Raw genomic sequence first — 20,176 nt, 5'->3', positions numbered from 1 at the left:
GTGCACGAATTCTAAGCCTTGAATTTGAATATATAAATCTAAATAAGACTCAACAGAAATATAAATCAATAGTATATTGTATCTAATTCAGATAAATTCATATTCAGAAGCCAAATTCAAGTTATGTCACACAACCATAATAGGCTGGGGATGTTTTGATGTGGGCCTACGATTCATTCAATTGAGATGTTTTCTCTATTCATTAATGTGGCGCTTCCAATGTATTTTTAACTTTTCATGTCGCATGTCAAGGCCCATCAACTTCTTATTTTGACATTTGTCCTCACTTGGGAACTACTGGCCTGCACACCCAGAGACATGTTTCAATTCTTCTTGGATTTAGTTCTTTAACTCTTCCATTCCTCAGAAGGATAGAACCAAAATCAACCGTTTATCGTGATCTAGAAAAATTTATACCAGAATCCAGCCGCACGTAAATGGGCAAAACAGTTCTCTGGGTTTAGCCAGCAATTCTGCCCAGTTTTGTGGTTCCTGTTTAAATTAACACTCATTGCCATTTACAAATCAACAAATGGAAGTATTGGGTCCCAACTAATCCCTACTCTACAACCTGTTCACCTTGGAGCAACAAATATACCAAATTTCTTACTCGGAGTTTGACATGAGACAATATACACGACAATCAATCAAGAATACATTCATACTGAACTATAAAGAATATGCACTACAATCCCCTTAAGGTTACGGTCTTGCAAGATCAAGTCAATGGAAATGGTACAAATAAATTGGGACGTGGGTGCAAGCCACAATAAACGACTAAAACAAGACACATGCTGTCGCTGGATAAGCCCATTGAAGCACCCTAAAACAAGGGGAAAAAATTGAACCAAAAAGCCAAGCACCTGTGACTTTTTTTTTTTTTTTTCAAAAAATACATATGCATGTTCCTTGAAATTCTTGGCCTCCTGAGAAACTTGCCAAGATGACAGCTCAGGCTGGTAAGTGGAGTTTTTCATTGTTCTTCCAGCTGCAAACCATTAGTTGAGTCATAATCTAAACACTCAAATGATTTTAAGTTGGATTAATACTGAAAATGGTTTAGCATATACCTCTGGAAGTAATAATAGAAGAAATCAGCATAAAGCAATGTCTGAACAAGCCCTGATATCCAAGCTGCACCAGTAGAGCCATTACATAAATGTGAACATCTTGATATGTGACAGAAAACATGCATGCTAGTTCATGCATGCACTCACAAATGCAAAGACGCACGTGCACATGCAGAGAGAGAGAGAGAGAGAGAGATTACTGATCCAGTGGACATAGTGAGGCTCGGTGAAATAGCGATAGATCCAGTTCAAAATGTATAATGATCGGTATGCCCTACAGTATGGGAGTCAGAAAAGATAGATATATTAATGTCGATGCTAAAATTCTGGCTTATATGTAATAAATTGGAAAAAGAGCAGTAAAGATTATATTTAGATTTAAATTATTCGATGCCAAATAAAAGACAGCAATACATGGCTCAAAACATAAATATTTTGCAGCCTGCTCAAAAAGGTTTTCCCACTTTTTTTCCCAATATCCAAGCATATGCACACCATATCTTTCATGGGACTCTCTGCACAACTAAAATGGCTAATGCCACGATTTGGAGATAAAAGCCAACCTAAATACAATTTGTTTGGCAATAAGTAACCATCTTTGACCTAGGTAGCCTTCACACCACAAGAAGGTTGCTCCATTGCAACCTTGGCACCACATTCCCACCCCCCTTAAGACACAAGCTTTGGCAGGGACCCTTGGGCATGGCAACACCATTCAGGGAATTAGTAGCCCTTGCAACTTCCTGAAATTTAAAAAACAATCTTACTATTTATTGTTGCCAAATTCAAATTTAAAGCCAGACCTCTGTAGTTGAAGCATTTTTAGTATCAGTATGAGTAGATTGATATTGCAAGCCATAATAGCTCTATTCGAGAAGAAGAGAACCCAAGCAAACAGTTGATCGTATCACCCACCCAATAGCCTCAGCAACATGAGAACTGTGCTTAGGTAATAACATGTATACTGGGCAAATTTCATGAGCAAGGAAGATAATGCTAATCTACAGGAGAGGCAATCACCATTGCAGTTTGACTGGATTAAGTTTTTTAGTACTCTTTCCTTCCACATCAGAAGTCATCTAGGCCTGGGCTACATTCTGTTGGCTTTCATTTCACAACTAGGGTTCACATACTAAATAAGACCCAGCACTCCTGCCTTCTGCACTCAAAGGGAATGTTTCACTTTGTGCCATTCAAATAAAGGTAATATGTTTATGTCACAAAAGAGTTGTGAACTAATTGAAGCTGCAAAGGGGACTTCACATTCAGAAACAAGAAGATAAGAGTCTAATCTAATGTACACATGAAAAAATACAGATCAACTTAGAAGTGCAGGAACCAAGTGCAGCGAGAATAAGAAGATTATTATTTTTTATAGATGAAAGAAGAAAAATTATTAAGAAAAAGAAGCAAGTACAAGGCACAACTAAAGCAAAGCCCTCCAATCACCTTGCACATCAACAAGGCTCATTCCAGAAAACAAGCCAAACACTGAACATCATAGCAACATCAAATGCATAAGACATCATCCCTTAAAATTTTAGCGCCACATTCCGACCGAACAAACCACACCATGGCATAAGTAGCACACCTTCAAAGTACTTCCCCTCCATCAGACCTCCAAAGTCCTTGATTTTTTCAAAATTTTTTTAAAGAGAGAAGCTCTCCGATTAAAAAGGTTATGTACAATGTCCCCCAAACATATCAAAAAGTCGGCTCCAAATGCTCATGAGAAAGGGAAAGCAAAAAAAAAATCTGCATTCCTTTTACTGCTCTGCAAACATATATTACAAAAATCTAAAGACGATGCTTTATGGGGTCTTCTAACTCGAACCAATCATTTATATTAATCCTACTAGGAATGCAGAATAAATGAAGGCCATGATTTTGTACAGTCTGCGCTTTCTAGATTGTAAAATGTCAATGGAATCAAGAGACAAAATGAATTAAAAAATTTATTATTAATGTGGTAGAATCAAGATTAGCAGCCTACAGGGGCACAAATACTGCAAATGGATCTACCTTGGAGCAGCTGGAATTGCAGGTCATGTTCGATGGAAGGATGACGTTGAGGAAATTTTGGATCAAACAAATTCATATGTTCTCAGTATCTTGCTTCTTCAGGAACTTGGAGGATAACTTTTCCACATGGGTTTCAGTGAATTTTATGGTCCAGCTGAAGGATCCTCAAGGCAGCTGCAGGGGAAGGAACTTTTTGAGATCAAAGAAAAGTGGGATGCCCCTTGGATTAATTGGGAAGACATCAACGTGGCTTGTATCCTCATGCAAGAATTGGTGAAACTTGGGAGAGCATAAGCATTACAAAATTTATGAATTTGTCAATATAAATGCCCTCATTGATCTTCCCCTTCTTGGTGGTTCTTTTACTTGGTCTAACTCTTGGGAGATCTCCTCCTACTCGAGCATTGACAGGCTTTTGATCTCAACAAAATGGCGAGAACACTTCCCAAGTCACAGAAACTTCTTCCAAAGCCTGCCTAAGATCACTTCTCGATCATTCTGGACACAGGAGGAACTTAATAGGGTCCAAACTCCCTTCCGAATTGGAAAAAATGTGGCTCAAGCACAAAGGTTTTGGTGACCAAGTGAAGCTATGGTGGTCATTGCTTCATTTTGAAGGGCAAGTAGGCTATGTGGCTGCTAAAAAATGAAGGGATTGAAAGAAAAGTTGAAATGGTGTAATTAGAACATGTTTGGAATTTTCACTTAAAAAATAATGTCATCCTTTTCAGCCTCAAGAAGCTTGATAATAAAAATTAGCTCAAGGTTGCTGAAGATAAAGCAAGAAGGCTGCTTCTCAGGTAAAAGATGGCTGATATCATTAATATAGAAGAAACAACTTGGGGACACATCAGGCCCTTAAGGCTTAGCAGGAAAATCAGAACACCAGTTTGTTCCACAGAACAACAAATGCGCACAGAAGGTTCAATACCTTGAGTAGAGTTGAAATTTTTGGGGACACTAACTGAAGAAGAGGCCATTAAGAAGGGAATTTGTAACTTCTATAAGAATCTCTATTCCAAACCTAGATTTGGAGACCAAAAGTTGATGGCATTACTTTCAGAACTTTGAATCTTTCCATTGTGTAGTGACTGGTGAGGCTTTTTTGTGAGGAGGGAATTGTTCAAGCCCTCAACCCCCAAAAGCACCAAGCCCTCATGGCTATACTTTGTCTTTCTTTCAAGTAAAATGAACATGATCAGTATTCTTTATGATTTCCACAGAACAGGTAAATTTGTAGTAAAAGATGGATTCCTGAGCAACCTTAATTCAACATTTGCTGCCTTGATTCCTGAGAAGCCAGAGGCCTCAAATAATTCTGGAAAATACTTATAAATTGTATTCAATGAGCTCACCTTGAAGCTGAAAGTCAACTCAGCAAAAAGGAAAAATTGTTCCAACACGAGACAGCACGGTGAAGGCTTTCCATGCAGGCATTTTGGGCTGCAAATTAGAGTATTTTCCTTTAACCTACTCGGAGTTAAATTTAAAGACAAAGGAGTTTGGGATCCTATCAGTGAGAGATTTGAGAAAACACTTGCTGGGCTGAAAAGGAGTTACCAGTCGAAAGGAGAGACTTACCCTCATCAAAAGTACCCACTCATATCTCTCAGTTTAGTATATGTTACTCTTCCCCATTCCTTGCTCCATAGAGAAAAGACTGGAGGACATTCAGAAAAGCTTCCTCCATGGGAACATGGGAGAAAAGTGCAAATCCTAAATTCTCTCTTTTTTTTTCCTCTTTTCTTTTGGTGGGGAGGGGCGATTGGTGGTGGCGCTGTTAAGAAAATCTTGGGGGGCTTAGGGCTTTAGCCCATCTTTAATCTCTACTTTTAACCACGCCGTCCTCAGGAAATGGCGTTAGAGGTTCATGAATGAACAAGATCATGTTTGGAGAAAGATCGTTATTTCATAAATTGGTCTTGGTCACAAGGGTTAGACTTCTAAAGAAGTTAGAGAACCCTATGCGTAGGATTTTGGAGATTTACAAGGCTGGGAAGATTTCTTCTCTTTCATCAAATTTGACATGTGGAGTGGGAATATTGTTTTCTTTTGGCATGACAATTGGTGGGGCCTCTCTCATCTCAGCGCAAGGTTTCCAACTATTTTCAGCTTGGCCTGCGATGAAGATGCACTAATTAGAAGTCACCTCCAACTTTCAGCCAATTCATTACCTGGGACATCCCACTAGTGAGGAATGCCCGTGATTGGGAGATCTCCAACCTTGTGCATTTCTTTGGCAGCCTGTACAATGTTCACTTTCGTAATATCTCTAATGAAACAAAGTGAACCCTGGACAATAGTGGCTGCTTTCTGGTCAGCTACAGAAAGCCCATCTCCTGCTGTAACCAGCAGAAATTTTCCTTGGGAGCCTATATGTAAGACAGCTACCCCCACAAAGTTTTTTTTCTTGTGTTTGCGTGTGTGTGTGTGTGTGAGAGAGAGAGAGAGAGAGAGAGAGGCAACTCTTGGGGGGGAGATCCTCTTGTCAACAGATGCTATTTGTGCAAGGAAGGTGCTGAGATGATTGATCATATCCTTTTATGTTGTTCTTGGACCCATGGTTTTAAATCGTGGTAGCGGGTAGCATAACGTAATTGTAACGGGTGCAACCAAAAGCAGGAGTAGTGGATGGTACATAACAAGAAGCAGGTGTACGGCCGTGAATTTTTTTGAAGCACACACAACCTTGTGCATATTAGCGTACTTGCATGTTTTAAGCTTTTAGCCCTTCTTAGAAAGAGTTTTAGTATATTTTGGATCCTTTAGTTCGAGTAACTAAGTTATTTGGTAAGGGCAACAAATTTACATTTGTTTTAAACCACCATTGATAGAAAATTACGCGTGCATGCGTATTTATACTTCTCATTGTTCTTATCTGTGATAAATTCTTATGTGTGCTAAACTAATTAATAAAACAAAATACATTATACACTCCATTAATCTATTAGACACATAAGACATACGAATACTACAAATATAAATAGTTAAAAAAGAAAGAAGGTTGAAGTTGAAAAATATAGAATATAAGTATCACATTACTAATATTATCAAAATAAAATGTTTTCCTAACAAGTTAGTATTTTCAAATTGTTAATTAATGCATCTCTTGTGAGTATTTAAAGAAATAGTAAATTTTGTATCGTTTTCATCCTCATTATAATCTTTTCCCCCTCTCGCAACATGGTATATTGAGAATGATTTATGAAAGAGAGGGAAAAAGTGAGAAGAAAAAGTAAAAAGTAAATAAAATTTTTGATGTAACAGTCCTGTAGTGGTTACGTAACAGTTGTAGTGGCCTTTACGTAACGGTTGCGGTCCGTAACGGCCGCTACAGCTGTGATTTTTCTTCCCACCGATTTCGCAATGTGTAACGGTATCGGTAACCCAAAAAACCGTCACGTAACGGTCACAGCCGTTATTTAAAACCATGCTTGGACAAGAAATTTTTGGGCATAGAAAGCGTTTTAGTCAAGTGTGGAAAGAAGGAAAGCATTGATTCTTATTCACCTTACCAATTTTTTGGATGCATGGAGGGAAAGAAATAGAAAAATCTTCAGAGGTTCAGCTGCGTCACTGAATATAATGAGAGGCAGATGGGCCACCACTTTTACTAGTTGGCATAGTAGCTTGTAAATGATAGACACCCATACAATTCTTAACATTCTTGACACCCCAGATTGCTATTTCAACACTGTTATGCACATGGGTGGCACCCATCCAATGCTCATTGCTGAAATCTTTGTTGATTAAAAAAAATGCTTTGACTTGTTTCCACTACTTTGAGTTATAATGATTCTTGTACCCAAAAAAAATATATCTAATCATGGGAGTCAACAGTTATGTGATATTCCATTTAGCCTATTGATTATGAAATTAATTTTTAAGCTGCCAAGATGCAATTATGAAAAAATCACATTTCAATCATTTTTGCGGAGAACAGCCAACGATTTGTAAAAGAATTCATCTCACATTTTTGTGAGAGATGACAAGGGGAGGGGGAGGGGGTTTGAAATGATGCATGTGTCAATATCAATAGTGATGCTAATGGACTCAAGGCCACATTGGTTGCGAAGAATGGAGAAAAATGGAAATAAATAATGTATCTATTTTCAAAAGCATAAAGTCTAGCGTAATGCCAAAAATGCAATAAGGAAATAGATAACTGGAGAAACTAAGCACATTTGATTATGTTCCAACCCAAGAAACACAAAGTTCTATGGTAAAGAAGAAAGAGATGAGTAAAAAGCAAAATTAAACAAAATATCCTCATAATGAGAGAGAGAAAAAAGAAGTATTGAAGGTGCCTAAGAAAGTTAATATGTGACAATTCTATGAAATAAATGAAATAAAATTTCAGGAATAGTACCCAAGAAGGAAAACATATTGTCCGGTCAAGTTGTCAATATTTCTTGTCCTTTGCAACAGCACAAGCTGAGGAAGTATTGCTACAGCTTCCAAGTATAAGGAGAATGTCCACAGTACCTACCTCATTACATTGAGTAAAAGTACTTTTATAAAAAAAAAAAAAAAAATGGAATGAAAAGAAAAAGGGAAATAAACATGATTAAAGAGATAGCAGACCATATTAATTTTAACTAGAAATATTATAGAAAATTATCAACCATACAGCTTCAGTTAAATTAAACATTAACTTCCAACAAAGACATGATCTGCAAGGAGATTATACAAACTTACACAATAATTAATGCAAAGGCATGCATACCTCTTTGAAGGTGAACTTCTCATTTATAACTAGGGCCAGAAGCAGGCAAGGCAACACAAGAAAATAATGGCGAAAGGTGTCTTGGTCTTTATCATAAGATCTACGAACAATCTTGTGGCTCTTCATGTACCACACAATAGAGAAAGAGCTTCCCAAGAATATTAATTTCATTACGGTATTATAAAGTGAGATAAAATCAGTAAATATATCCAAGTAGCGAGTAGCAAAAACAATAGCATATAGTTCTTGGGTCTTCAAAGAAATGCCTGCACAAAATAGAGGTATAAAAAAAAATCAGATGGTAAATGCAAAGAAAAAGAAAAACCGAGGAGAAACCCAATAAAAAATGAACAGTTATATATTTACAATCCAACAAGACACTTAGGTAAACAAGGATATATAGTTTGTACATATAATTGTTGTTTTTTTGTCCCACATTGGTAGAATACTTCCACCTTAGTATAAAAGGTGATTTTGAATTTTTTATATTATTTGTCCCACATTGGAGAGAAGTGTTTTTTAGACTTGAGGTTGAAGCTATATAAAGAGCTCAACTCTTCATTTGTAAAACACACCTCAAAGTTGTACTTTGTCAAGAAGTAGTGGATTGATCATCGGCGTCCGAACCTCGTAAATTTCTTGTCTTGTTCTTTTTATTGCTTTATTATTAGTTTCTGCATTACTTTAATTTCTTTTATATTCAATAGCAATAGTTGTAGTATTGGTGTTTGGCACAAGTCGGGTGCCCGGCACAACAATTGGTATCAGAGTTAGGTTGAATAGTGTTGATATGGAGGTGTTCCTCTGTTAGGATCCTTGATTCCACGTTTGATGCCTAAGAAAGACCTTATCTAAGCGAGTGCTCAGAGACCATTGCGGCTCAGTCGCTCCCTGAAGGTCGGCCTGGTCAAAGTGGAATTTCATAGGATAAAACAGAGTAGACACAATTGGTACGTACTATTCATCCTAGGCCTTTTGCTTTGTTGGTTGCTATTAAATATATATAGAAGACGACAGAAACTAGTGTAGCAGTAGAAGAAACTCTGTCCACACGAACTCCAACCCCTTCGGCTTCAACATCATCATCGAAAACGATAGCTAATGCTTGGTTTGAGGTGGAGAAATTTGATGGTACCAATAATTTTGGTATGTGGCAATGTGAGGTGATGGACATCTTGTATCAACAAGAACTAGATATTGCTTTGGATGATAAACCGGTAGATATGGGTAACAGAGATTGGGAAAAGATCAATCGTCAGGCATGTGGTACGATTCGTCTGTGTCTCGCCAAAAATCAGAAATATTGTGTTATGAGGGAGACATCTGCAAAGAAATTATGGAAGACATTGGAAGATACATTTATGACCAAGAGTCTGGAAAATCGGCTCTATTTGAAAAAGAAATTGTTTCGCTTCCAATATCAACCAGGTATTTCGATTAATGACCACATAAATGCTTTCAATAAAATTTTGGCCGACTTGTTAAATTTGGATGAAAAGGTGAAAGATGAAGATAAAGCCATATTGTTACTGAATTCTCTCCTTGATGAGTATGAACATTTGACCACCACTTTATTGTATGGGAAAGATAAAGTTACTTATGATGCTGTTTGTACTGCATTGATTAGTACTGAATGCAGAAAGAAGGATCAGAGGGTCCAAAAGGAAACAGAAGAAGCACTAACAATAACGGGACGTTCTCAGAGTCATATGCCTGGAAGGAAGAGTAAATCTCATGGGAGGAGTAAATCTCGTGGGAAACCTGCTAAAGATGAATGCGCCTTTTGTCGTGAGAGAGGGCATTGGAAGAAAGATTGCCCTAAATTACAGCAGAAGAATAAGGGCAAAGCACATTCTAATGCCAATATAGCCAATGAAGATGGAAGTGAGTCAGATTTTTCTCTTGTTGGAACATCTTCGTCACATTATATTGGTGAGTGGATTTTGGATTCTGGTTGTTCCTATCACATGTGTCCCAATAGGGAATGGTTTTCTAATTTTGAAGAATTAGATGGTGGGGTTGTTTTTATGGGAAATGATAATACTTGTAAAACAACTAGAATAGGATCAATACAGTTGAAATGTCAAGATGGAACTTTTAAGACATTGACTGATGTTAGGTATGTTCCAAGCTTAAAGAAGAATCTGATTTCATTGGGTGCCTTAGAATCTAAAGCGTTCACTATCACTTTGAAAGATGGAACCTTAAAGATTAAATCAGGTGTGCTGGTGGTGATGAAAGGAATAAGGAAAAATAACTTGTATTATTTACAAGGTAGTATAGTTATTAGCTCAGCAGCTATTGTTTCTGAGAAAGATGCAGGTTCAGATACAACCAAGTTATGGCATATGCGATTAGCACATGCAGGAGAAAAATATTTACAACAATTAGCTAAGCGAGGTTTGTTAAAAGGTGCAAAGGTGTGCAAACTTGAATTTTATAAGCATTGCATTCTGGGAAAACAAACTAGAGTGAAATTTGATACAGCAATCCACCAGACTGAAGGTATTTTAGACTAGATCCATACAGATGTATGGGGGCCCACAAAAACGGCTTCGTTGGGTGGTATGCATTATTTTGTTACTTTTGTTGATGATTTTTCTAGAAGAGTTTGGGTGTATTCTATGAAGCATAAAAATGAAGTGTGTGATATTTTCCTTAAGTGGAAAAAATTAGTTGACACTCAAAATGGCAAAAAGATTAAAAGGCTCAGATCAGATAATGGTGGTGAATACACGAGTGACCCGTTTATGAAGATATGTCAGGATGAAGGTATTACTCGACACTTCACAGTTTGAAATACACCACAGCAGAATGGGGTGGCAGAGCGTATGAATCGGACTTTGCTGGAGAAAGTTCGATGTATGTTGTCTAATGCTGGGTTAGACAAAAGGTTTTGGGCTGAGGTTGTTAAATATGCATGTCATCTTATCAATCGTCTACCATCATCTGCAATAGGGGGAAAAGCATCCTATGAGGTATGGTCTGGAAAGCCTGCTAGTGATTATGATTCTTTACATGTATTTGGTACTATGGCTTATTATCATGTTAAAGAATCTAAGTTGGACCCAAGAGCCAAGAAAGCAATATTCTTGGGGATAAGTGCAGGAGTCAAAAGGATACCATCTTTGGTGTCTAGAGAAGAAAAAAATGATTTTAAGTAGAGATGTAACTTTTGATGAACTTGCGATGATGAAGAAAACAATACGCAAGGAGTCACGAGTTGAAGAGAAGACCATTGGTACTCAACAACAGATGGAGGTTGAGACAATTTTGGGAAACCCAGTGAGAAATGAGACTACACAAGGTAACTCTCCAGTTACGGTGGGGAATAGTGTACAAGAATAGGAGATTTCAATTCGAGAATCTTCACAGCAACAAGAATCAATTGTTTCTCAAAGGTCAAGAAGAGAAATTTGAAAACATGCTCGATATACTGATATGGTGGCCTATGCACTTCCAGTTGTGGATAATAATGTTCCTTACACTTTCAAAGAAGCAATGAGGAACTCTGAATCAGACAAGTGAAAAAAAGCAATGGATGAAGAAATGCAATCTCTTCATCAGAATCAGACTTGGGAGCTAGCCCAGTTGCCTAAGGGTAAGAAAGCAATTGGTTGTAAATGGGTTTATGTAAAGAAAGAAGGATTTCCAGATGCAAATAATGTTCGCTTCAAAGCTAGATTGGTAGCTGAGGGCTACGCACAGAAGGAAGGCATTGATTATAATGAGGTATTTTCTCCAGTTGTTAAACATTCTTCCATTCGAATTTTGTTGGCTTTGGTAGCATAATTTGATCTTGAACTAGTTCAACTCGATGTAAAAACTGCATTTTTACATGGTGATTTGGAAAAGGAAATCTATATGACTCAGCCAGATGGATTTCAGGTTGCTGGAAAAGAAAATTGGGTATGTAAACTGGGTAAATCGTTGTATGGTTTAAAATAGTCTCCAAGACAGTGGTACAAACGATTTCATCTATGATGGTTCAGAAGTACATAAGAAATAAACATGATTATTGTGTTTATTTTCGCAGACTACAAAATAGATCTTTTATATATTTACTCTTGTACGTTGATGATATGTTGATAGCTTCAAAGAATAGGGAAGAAATCAACAATTTGAAAAGTCAGTTAAATCAAGAGTTTGAGATGAAAGATCTTGGTGAAGCAAAGAAGATACTTGGCATGGAGATTCATAGAGACAGAATGAGAGGAAGAGTTAGTTTGTCTCAGAAACAGTATTTGAAGAAGGTAGTACAGAGTTTTGGCATGTCTGAGCAGTCAAAACCAGTAAGCACTCCTCTTGCTCCTCATTTCAAACTTAGTGCTGCTTTATCTCCTAAATCAGATGAGGAACGTAAGTATATGTCACAGGTTCCTTATGCAAGTGTTGTTGGTAGTCTGATGTATGCAATGGTTTGTACTAGACCTGATATTTCACAAGTTGTTAGTATGGTGAGCAGGTATATGCATGATCTGGGTAAAGGACATTGGCAAGCTGTGAAATGGGTTTTGAGATATATTATGAATAGGATTGATATTGGTATAGTATTTGAGAAAAATAATACTATTGAACAACGTGTTGTTGGATATGTGGATTCGGATTTTGCAGGTGATTTGGATAAACGTCGATCAACGACTGGATATATTTTTACATTTGCTAATGGTCCAGTGAGTTGGAGGTCTACCTTACAGTCTACCATTGCCTTGTCTACAACAGAAGTAGAGTACATGGCAACTTCAGAGGCTGTTAAGGAAGCTATTTGGTTGCAGGGTTTACTTCAAAATTTGGGAGTTGTACAGAAGCACATTGTTGTGTTCTGTGATAGTCAAAGTGCTATTCATTTGGCAAAGAACCAAGTCTACCATGCACGAACGAAGCATATCGACGTTCGGTTTCATTTTATGCGGGATATTATTGATGGAGGCAAGATACTTCTTCAGAAGATTGCTACAATTGAAAATCTCGTAGATATGTTGACCAAGATTGTGACAACAATCAAGTTCAAACATTGTTTGGACTTGATCAATATCCTACAAATCTGAGTATTTTTGGAAGGCGCCGATGATGTGGAACTCCAAAAATGTTGGTGACTGAAAATTTTGTTGAATTTATCGTCAAGGTGGAGATTTGTTGTTTTTTTGTCCCATATTGGTAGAATACTTCCACCTTAGTATAAAAGGTGGTTTTGAATTTTTTATATTATTTGTCCCACATTGGAGAGAAGTGTTTTTTAGACTTGAGGTTGAAGCTATATAAAGAGCTCAACTCTTCATTTGTAAAACACACCTCAAAGTTGTACTTTGTCAAGAAGTAGTGGATTGATCATCGGCGTCCGAACCTCGTAAATTTCTTGTCTTGTTCTTTTTATTGCTTTATTATTAGTTTCTGCATTACTTTAATTTCTTTTATATTCAATAGCAATAATTGTAGTATTGGTGTTTGGCACAAGTGGGGTGCCCGGCACAACAATAATAGCATTTCAAATCCATGTAAACAAAAAATTAATGCCTGCAAACTTATGCACTACAAAAGAAAGTCAAGATCAGAGTAGCATCGGACTCTTAAGGCGAATCCTTAAGAGAAAGATCTTACCAAGATATTTTACACCATTAATACATGGAAAAAATGCTGTAAACTTAGATATGACAATAGAGGTGAATAGTGATATTTCTAACAAAATCTTAGATTTTGTGACAGGATGGAAATATACCTCATTTGAAATTTTTTTTTGGTAAAAAATGAAACTCATTGATATAAACGAGCGAGAATTACAAAGATAGGAGGATCAAAGATCCTTCTAGCACAAAGATAAGAAAGGAAAAAAAAAGAAAATTCATCAAAGCCCCTGTTCAATCCTTTTGAAGAACCAACAACAAATAAAGGGGCATATAATGTGATATTGAAAATTGGCAAGAATAACAGGAATTTGATTGACTTAAATATTGAATCATATTTGCATATCTTTCTTTATTTGACACATCTTGCTAATTAGACAGCACCATTTTTTTATTTTTTTTTCGGATACCCTAGGAAACCTGGGGTGGTTGGAGCTCTTTGGGCTCTATCAAAACCCAGGAGGGAACTGATCACCCACAAAGGTCAGCCCCCAGGAAAATCAAGGAGACCTAGAGGGGAATTGAACTCAGGACCTCTTTCAACCTTTGTCCACCTTTACCACTGAGCCCACCCTGCAGGTTGCCAATTAGACATCACTAAAATTGCAAGCCAGTCTATACAAAATAGTCGCCATTAATCATTACATTACCACATCACTGAATATATGCACACCTAACTAATAACTTATATGCATGCATCCTATGTATGAATGTATGTGGAAACTGGGGCCCCCCATCAAAGTAAGAAGGCATCAGACAGAACAGGCATGATGACGCACAATTGAATCTCTGTGAGCAATAACATGCTTTGTTCATTTCTAGACATCCAGAGCATCATCTTATCATGCATATATCTCCATTGTCATCAATACTAAACATGATGAATCACATAAAAATATGTTCTCAAGCATAAAAAATTTACAAACTCAAAACAAAATTGTGATAAAATAAGAAAATTGGATAAGAAAACATAAGCAGAAAAATTTAGAACAAGTTAAAAGGAAAAGAAACTGAATAAGAGAACCAGTTTATGAACAATGAATGTGAAGCAAAGGAAGTTTTCTGAACAACATTTAGCCACAATGGAAGCTTTTATGCAAATTTTCAATCCCACGATAGATATCTTGGTTGTACTGAATTGGTTAAATTGATGAATTAAAGAACATTTTGTTGTTGTTCTTCAAGCTTACTGCACTTTGCAGAGAGCCACCATCTCTGAAGCTCCAACTGGAAGATAGCCTTATGTAGACAGCATCACAAACACAATACAGGGGCATATGTGCATACACTAAAAAACAAAGGGCATGTGTGTTGCATGTGGAGTAAAATCAATGAAATTCCTGCACAACATCCCTTGCAAGTTTTAGATATCTACGCCAATTCAAAGAGATTTTATGTGTGATGGTGATTTGAAGAGAAGCAAGTTCCATTAGTTACGCAGGAAACTGTGTGCTCACAAATGTGCTCAACAATCAAGCTTGGGGGTCTGGGGCAGAGAATTATATCTTCAATCACGCTCTTTCTTGCCAAATGGCTTTGGAGATTTGGAGATAAGGAAGGGGTGTTGTGGAAAAGGGTTATTTTAAACAAGTATGGGAGCTCAATAGGAGGCTGGTTCTCAAAGGACCTGAAGGGTTTTAATAAGGTTCACATTTGGAAAGGTATTATGAAGGGTTATTTTAAATAAATATGGTGGGTCCCGCAGCTATGGGAAATTGGTTCTCCAAGGAGGTGAGGATTCTTACGGAGTTAGCAGTTGAAAAGGTATTATCATGGGTAAAGAAATTAATCTTTGAAGTTGGGAATGGTAATGATATGACATTTGGCTTGATTTGTGGTGTGCAGATACAGTGCACTAGTGTAAAGTGGTGCAAGATCTCTTGAGTTTTGTCTGACTCTGGTTTGGAATTCATTCGGTTACGCTGTAAAGCGGCTGCAGTGCTGGAATTCTGAGGATATACCAGGTGAATGAAGAAAGTTTAGGGTCTGATTTCTTTATGAGATAAAGAAAGAAAAGAGTTTTCAATTGGATCAATCTATCAACTCAAAGGCTCAATAATATGTTAACACAAGTGCTGTTTCTTTCGGGAAACCAGTATTTGTATCCAGACCTTTTATCCTGGACATTCATTTTTTTTTTTTTTTCCTTTCTTCTTCTAGCTTTCTGCTTCTGTTGCATACCTTTTTCTTTTTTGTACTTGAGTTGGCACTGCTTCGGAGCCCTTCAATAAACATTCTAATACATTATTAAAAAAGCGAGGCTGGGGTGCAATGCAAGCAATTATTGTGAGCAAGGCAGGTGCAAATCCACCAAAGTGAGCCTGTGGACCCAAATTTTTCACTTTTTTTTGAAGCATTTCTTTTTTACTCAAACCATATTCTGCATTAAATTATGATCAAAATTTGGTATCCATTTTGTCATATCCTTAAATCTAAAGTTTACATTATCTGTTGGACTTCCTCCCTTTTTAATGGCCTATTTTGTGATGCATAGAACTTCCTTTTTCCTCTACTTCATTTCATTACACCTGTTGAACGAGCGGGTGTGAGATGACTAAATGAGTAAATCAGTTCTTTTTGAGTTAAATAAAAGTTTGTTTAAAATTCTATAATTTGCATTTTGCACTTACCATCTCTAATGATGAATCAGTTCGTACTAAAGGCAAATCAATTCTATTTTGTTTAAGTTACAACTTACAATTTCTAAACTCTGGACTTACCATCTGTATTTGGTTTAGATCCCAAGATTTACATATTCTAAAAAAAAACGTTTTTAAATGGAAAATAAAAGCTATCTGCCAACCACACTTAAGAGATCTATATTTTAACATTTTAAGTCAGCTATACAAAACAATTTCTGTAATTTTTCTGTCCATGGCCATATCTTATGTTAAATCATAAGCAGTGATAGATCCCGGCCTTAAATATAATTTAATCCTTTAGAAAATTGCACAAAATATACATCTATGTCACAGCATAATCAAAATTCATGTCATATTAATTAATCAGAACCAAGGTCTTAAATTTCGATTTCAACTAAAATTTCGAAGCTCCAAAAGTGCGTAAATTTAGATGGAAATTTCCATTTCAATGTCAATTTGGATTTTGATTTGAAAAAATAACGGAAATCAATAGTAAAGCATGAAATTCCTTGTGAAACTTTAGATATGTTTAACAGACATAATAATGTAAGTTTTAGGACTAATCTATTGCAAGTTAAGTACATCTATCTTGTCTATGAGGTGGAAAAGTTGTAATATAGTATGTGTATCAAACAGATTTGAAAGATAATGTGCATTAAATATATTTAGTTAATACAAATGAAATTCTTAAATCATTCAAATATTATTTATTATAAAAATAATGTTAATTTAGACATGAATGGTTAAATAAAATATTGTTGTAAGTTTATTTTTTCATATAATTTCATAAGCACTTGTAATAATCTTTTGTTTTGATAAAAATAAATAAAATAGATTAAATGAGAAATTTCACTTCACTCCTAAATCTTTCATCTGAATTCCGAGGAAATTTCATTGCATAGTTAAAATTTCAAGATTTTGATAAATTATGCAAAATGGAAATCGACTGCCATTTTGATTTCAAGGGTAACGGAAACCAGAAATTTCAACAGAAATTTTCACAATTTCGTAAAAATTTAAGACCATTATCAGAACAACAAACATTCAATATACAATAAAAGCCATGCATACCAGCGTTATCTAGCAATACATTTGACACTCAATTGATACAATCACGATTTCAATTCTCTCTCATTTTGAGTCCATCTACAGTCCTTACAGCTTGTTTAGAACAGATTGGGTAAATATGATTTTATTATATAAAGTTATTTTTATGTTGATAAATTCCAATCAATAAAATAAATTTTGTTGGAAGCTTCAACAATCAATTTACTCTCAAAGTGATTCTAGATTCCAAATCAACCTTAACCTCTAAAGATGTTACTTAAGATTGTTATAAAACTAATTTTGTACTATAGAATGGCTTTTAATTCAAGATGAACCAAATACCCAACTAGATTATGCTTGGTTCACGGAATAGAAATTGCATTGACACAATTGTTTATGAAAAAGACACTCATTGAAAAGCACCTGTAATTCCATCTAACATGGAATTGAATAGGAATAGACATTCCCATGGTAAAAAATATTGAGAATAAACATTCCTTGTCTACTCCATACTATATATATTCAATTAAAAATTTTGCATTGTCATTTGCTTTATGATGGTGACATTTTTTATTCTTTTGCAAGTTATCCATTCCTATATTATGACTATTCTATTCCTAGGAACAGACATCCAAACTTGTTTTAGGAGTACACATTCCACGAACCAAACATAATCTTACCCCACATCTGATTCACATAATGTCTACTTCTAGGGATAGATTAGTTGTATAGGTTAGCTACAATTAGTCACACAAAAAATGATGTTGATACCATAAAGTAAGTAATTATATGAACCTTTTTATGAGTCCATAACAAAAAATATACAAGGAATAGCTATTATCAAATTTGACCAAGGAAATGTCTATTCCCTTATTATTTGAAGGAATCGATACACCAAAAATTGGTACACCCAATATTGACGAGTATGTCCATAGGGGCGGATAGTTGTAAGGTCAACATTGTACAACATTTGATGTCTCGCATAACCGTCTTTAAGTTATCCATAACCTCCAATGCAGTTACAAGAGCTACTATTGATGTCCTACATAACCGACTTGAATCACCCATAACCCCCCTAAGCATAATGGCAAGTCACCCATAACCCCTCAAGCATAATAGCATGCTCATAAATGCTAAGCTGGAAGAGAGTCTGCCTTCACCACTACAAAAAGGGGATCTCAAGAGGAGGTAAGTATCTCATTCTCACTCATTCTTCACTTATTGTTGCAATCTAAACTTCTAATTCCCTAACTTAGGCATTAGAGTGATCCCCTAGAGTACACTTCGGTCCTTCAAGCCATTCTTGTTTGATTCCTTTCAGGTGGCCGCGGTCGAAGGACGGCTTAGCAAAAGTCATATAATTCTTGGCAGTAACAAGAATAATTATTCCGCAAACCAAACGAGCCTTAGTATTTCAATTAAAGAAATAAAAACTTGAGAATGTGACAGACAAGAAGGCAGTAATTTAAGGGGTAAAAATCACGAAAGCGAGTTGGGTGTAGTGTGGTACTGTGAGAGGCACTGTTCTGGTTAGCTATACAGGCAAACCCAAACAATGGGAGTGAGCTAAGATCCAAGAAATCTTGCCATCTTTCGATCTCAAACTGCTGTTCAAGAGCCCCGACAATAAGAGTGAGCTAAGATCCACTCATGAAACGATTTCCGTATTAGTTAAATGCATAAAATTACCATAAATTTAAGCAACCCAGTTAATTATGCGGTATTTACAACGAATTCACATGTGAAAGTGTGCATTATACCCCAACAGCAATTACATAGTCTCTACAAATTGCTCCCTGAATTTTCATTATTTACATTTCCACGCACCTAAAAACATATACCATCTCAATGAAAATATTGCAAGTTCATAGCAAAATTAGCGGACAAAAGGAGAAAAAAAGCAGAAAGAAAGATGGGTAGGAAGCCAACCAGCGCAGGATTTGATGGTGTGGATCTTGAGCAGCAAAACCAGTACGCTGGCGAGGTGGGTCATGTCTCCTGCTAATCTGAATATATTCATTTTGTCTTCTCAATTTTGAATATTGATGGATCAACCGGATATTGTTTTCCTCCAAACAGATCTATAACCCAGAAAATTTTCCAGATCTCCAATTGATCCAACAATACGTAGGAGTTGAGACAGACAAGCTGTGGGGATTTCCTTCTCTCACCCTTTCTCCCTCCCTCCCCTCAGGTGTTGGTAATCGATCTATCCTTTATTAACGGTAAAAATGGATTTCGAGAAGGGCCTGAAAAGTAAATGAGAAATAAATAAATAACATATATATATATATATATATATATATATATATATATATTATCTTTTTTTAAAAAAACCTTAACTGGAAATTCGATTTTGATAGATTCAAATTCACTACTTACTTTATTAAATTTGAGTTGGTAAATTTGATTTTGCCTATTGATTCTAAAAATTTTAAATTTTATTTTAAAGACAGAATTTATGGACTTGTTTATTTGTGTAAATTATTTTTTAAAATTTCTAAATAGTTATAAAAGGGTCACATTATTTTCTATTTTCATTTTTTAAATTTATATTGAAAATGAAATTTTATTTTAAAGACAGAATTTATGGACTTGTTTATCCGTGTAAATTATTTCTTAAAATTTCTAAATAGTTATAAAAGGGTCACATTGTTTTCTATTTTCATTTTTTAAATTTATATTGAAAATGGTAGAAAAAATAAATAAAAGGTTTGTTTAGCTGTAGAAAATAATTTTATTATTTCAGATTTTTAAACAGTTACAAAAGTATTCCTTTGTTTTCAAAATTCTCAAAATTTATATAGGAAATTAGAAATCTAAAAAATAATAAAATAATGTATTCTCAAAATAGGGTATGATTTTTGTAAGTATTTGAAAAAAATAAAAATAAAAATAAAAATAAAACTAGTTTTCAAAAGTGAAAATACAAAAAAAAAATTATTATTTTTTATATAACTGAAAACTAAAAAATAACATGATATTTTCTAATTTTTAAAAATTAAAATTAAAACTAAAACTATTTTCACCATTAAACATTTGATAACA

At 35.5% G+C, this 20,176-nt stretch overlaps 1 protein-coding gene and 1 non-coding gene across 2 annotated transcripts; both read right to left on the bottom strand.

The window, feature by feature from the left end:
- Positions 1-633: 633 nt before the first annotated feature.
- On the bottom strand, positions 634-19,401 carry LOC131150995 (ER lumen protein-retaining receptor). Its single transcript, XM_058102139.1, has 6 exons — positions 19,058-19,401; positions 7,819-8,084; positions 7,462-7,577; positions 1,271-1,344; positions 1,071-1,134; positions 634-988 (listed from the first exon to the last, which is right to left on the bottom strand). Exons 1-6 carry the CDS (start codon positions 19,146-19,148, stop codon positions 952-954), a joined length of 648 nt encoding a protein of 215 aa, XP_057958122.1. The 5' UTR covers positions 19,149-19,401; the 3' UTR covers positions 634-951.
- On the bottom strand, positions 14,148-14,257 carry LOC131152522 (small nucleolar RNA snoR100). Its single transcript, XR_009136017.1, has one exon. It is a non-coding gene; the product is annotated as a small nucleolar RNA snoR100 (small nucleolar RNA).
- Positions 19,402-20,176: the final 775 nt, after the last annotated feature.

Source organism: Malania oleifera, chromosome 3, assembly GCF_029873635.1.
Source record: "Malania oleifera isolate guangnan ecotype guangnan chromosome 3, ASM2987363v1, whole genome shotgun sequence".
NCBI classification, from domain to species: Eukaryota; Viridiplantae; Streptophyta; class Magnoliopsida; order Santalales; family Ximeniaceae; genus Malania; species Malania oleifera.
Note: the sequence above shows the minus strand (reverse complement) of the source record. Positions and strands in the feature narration are given on the sequence as shown.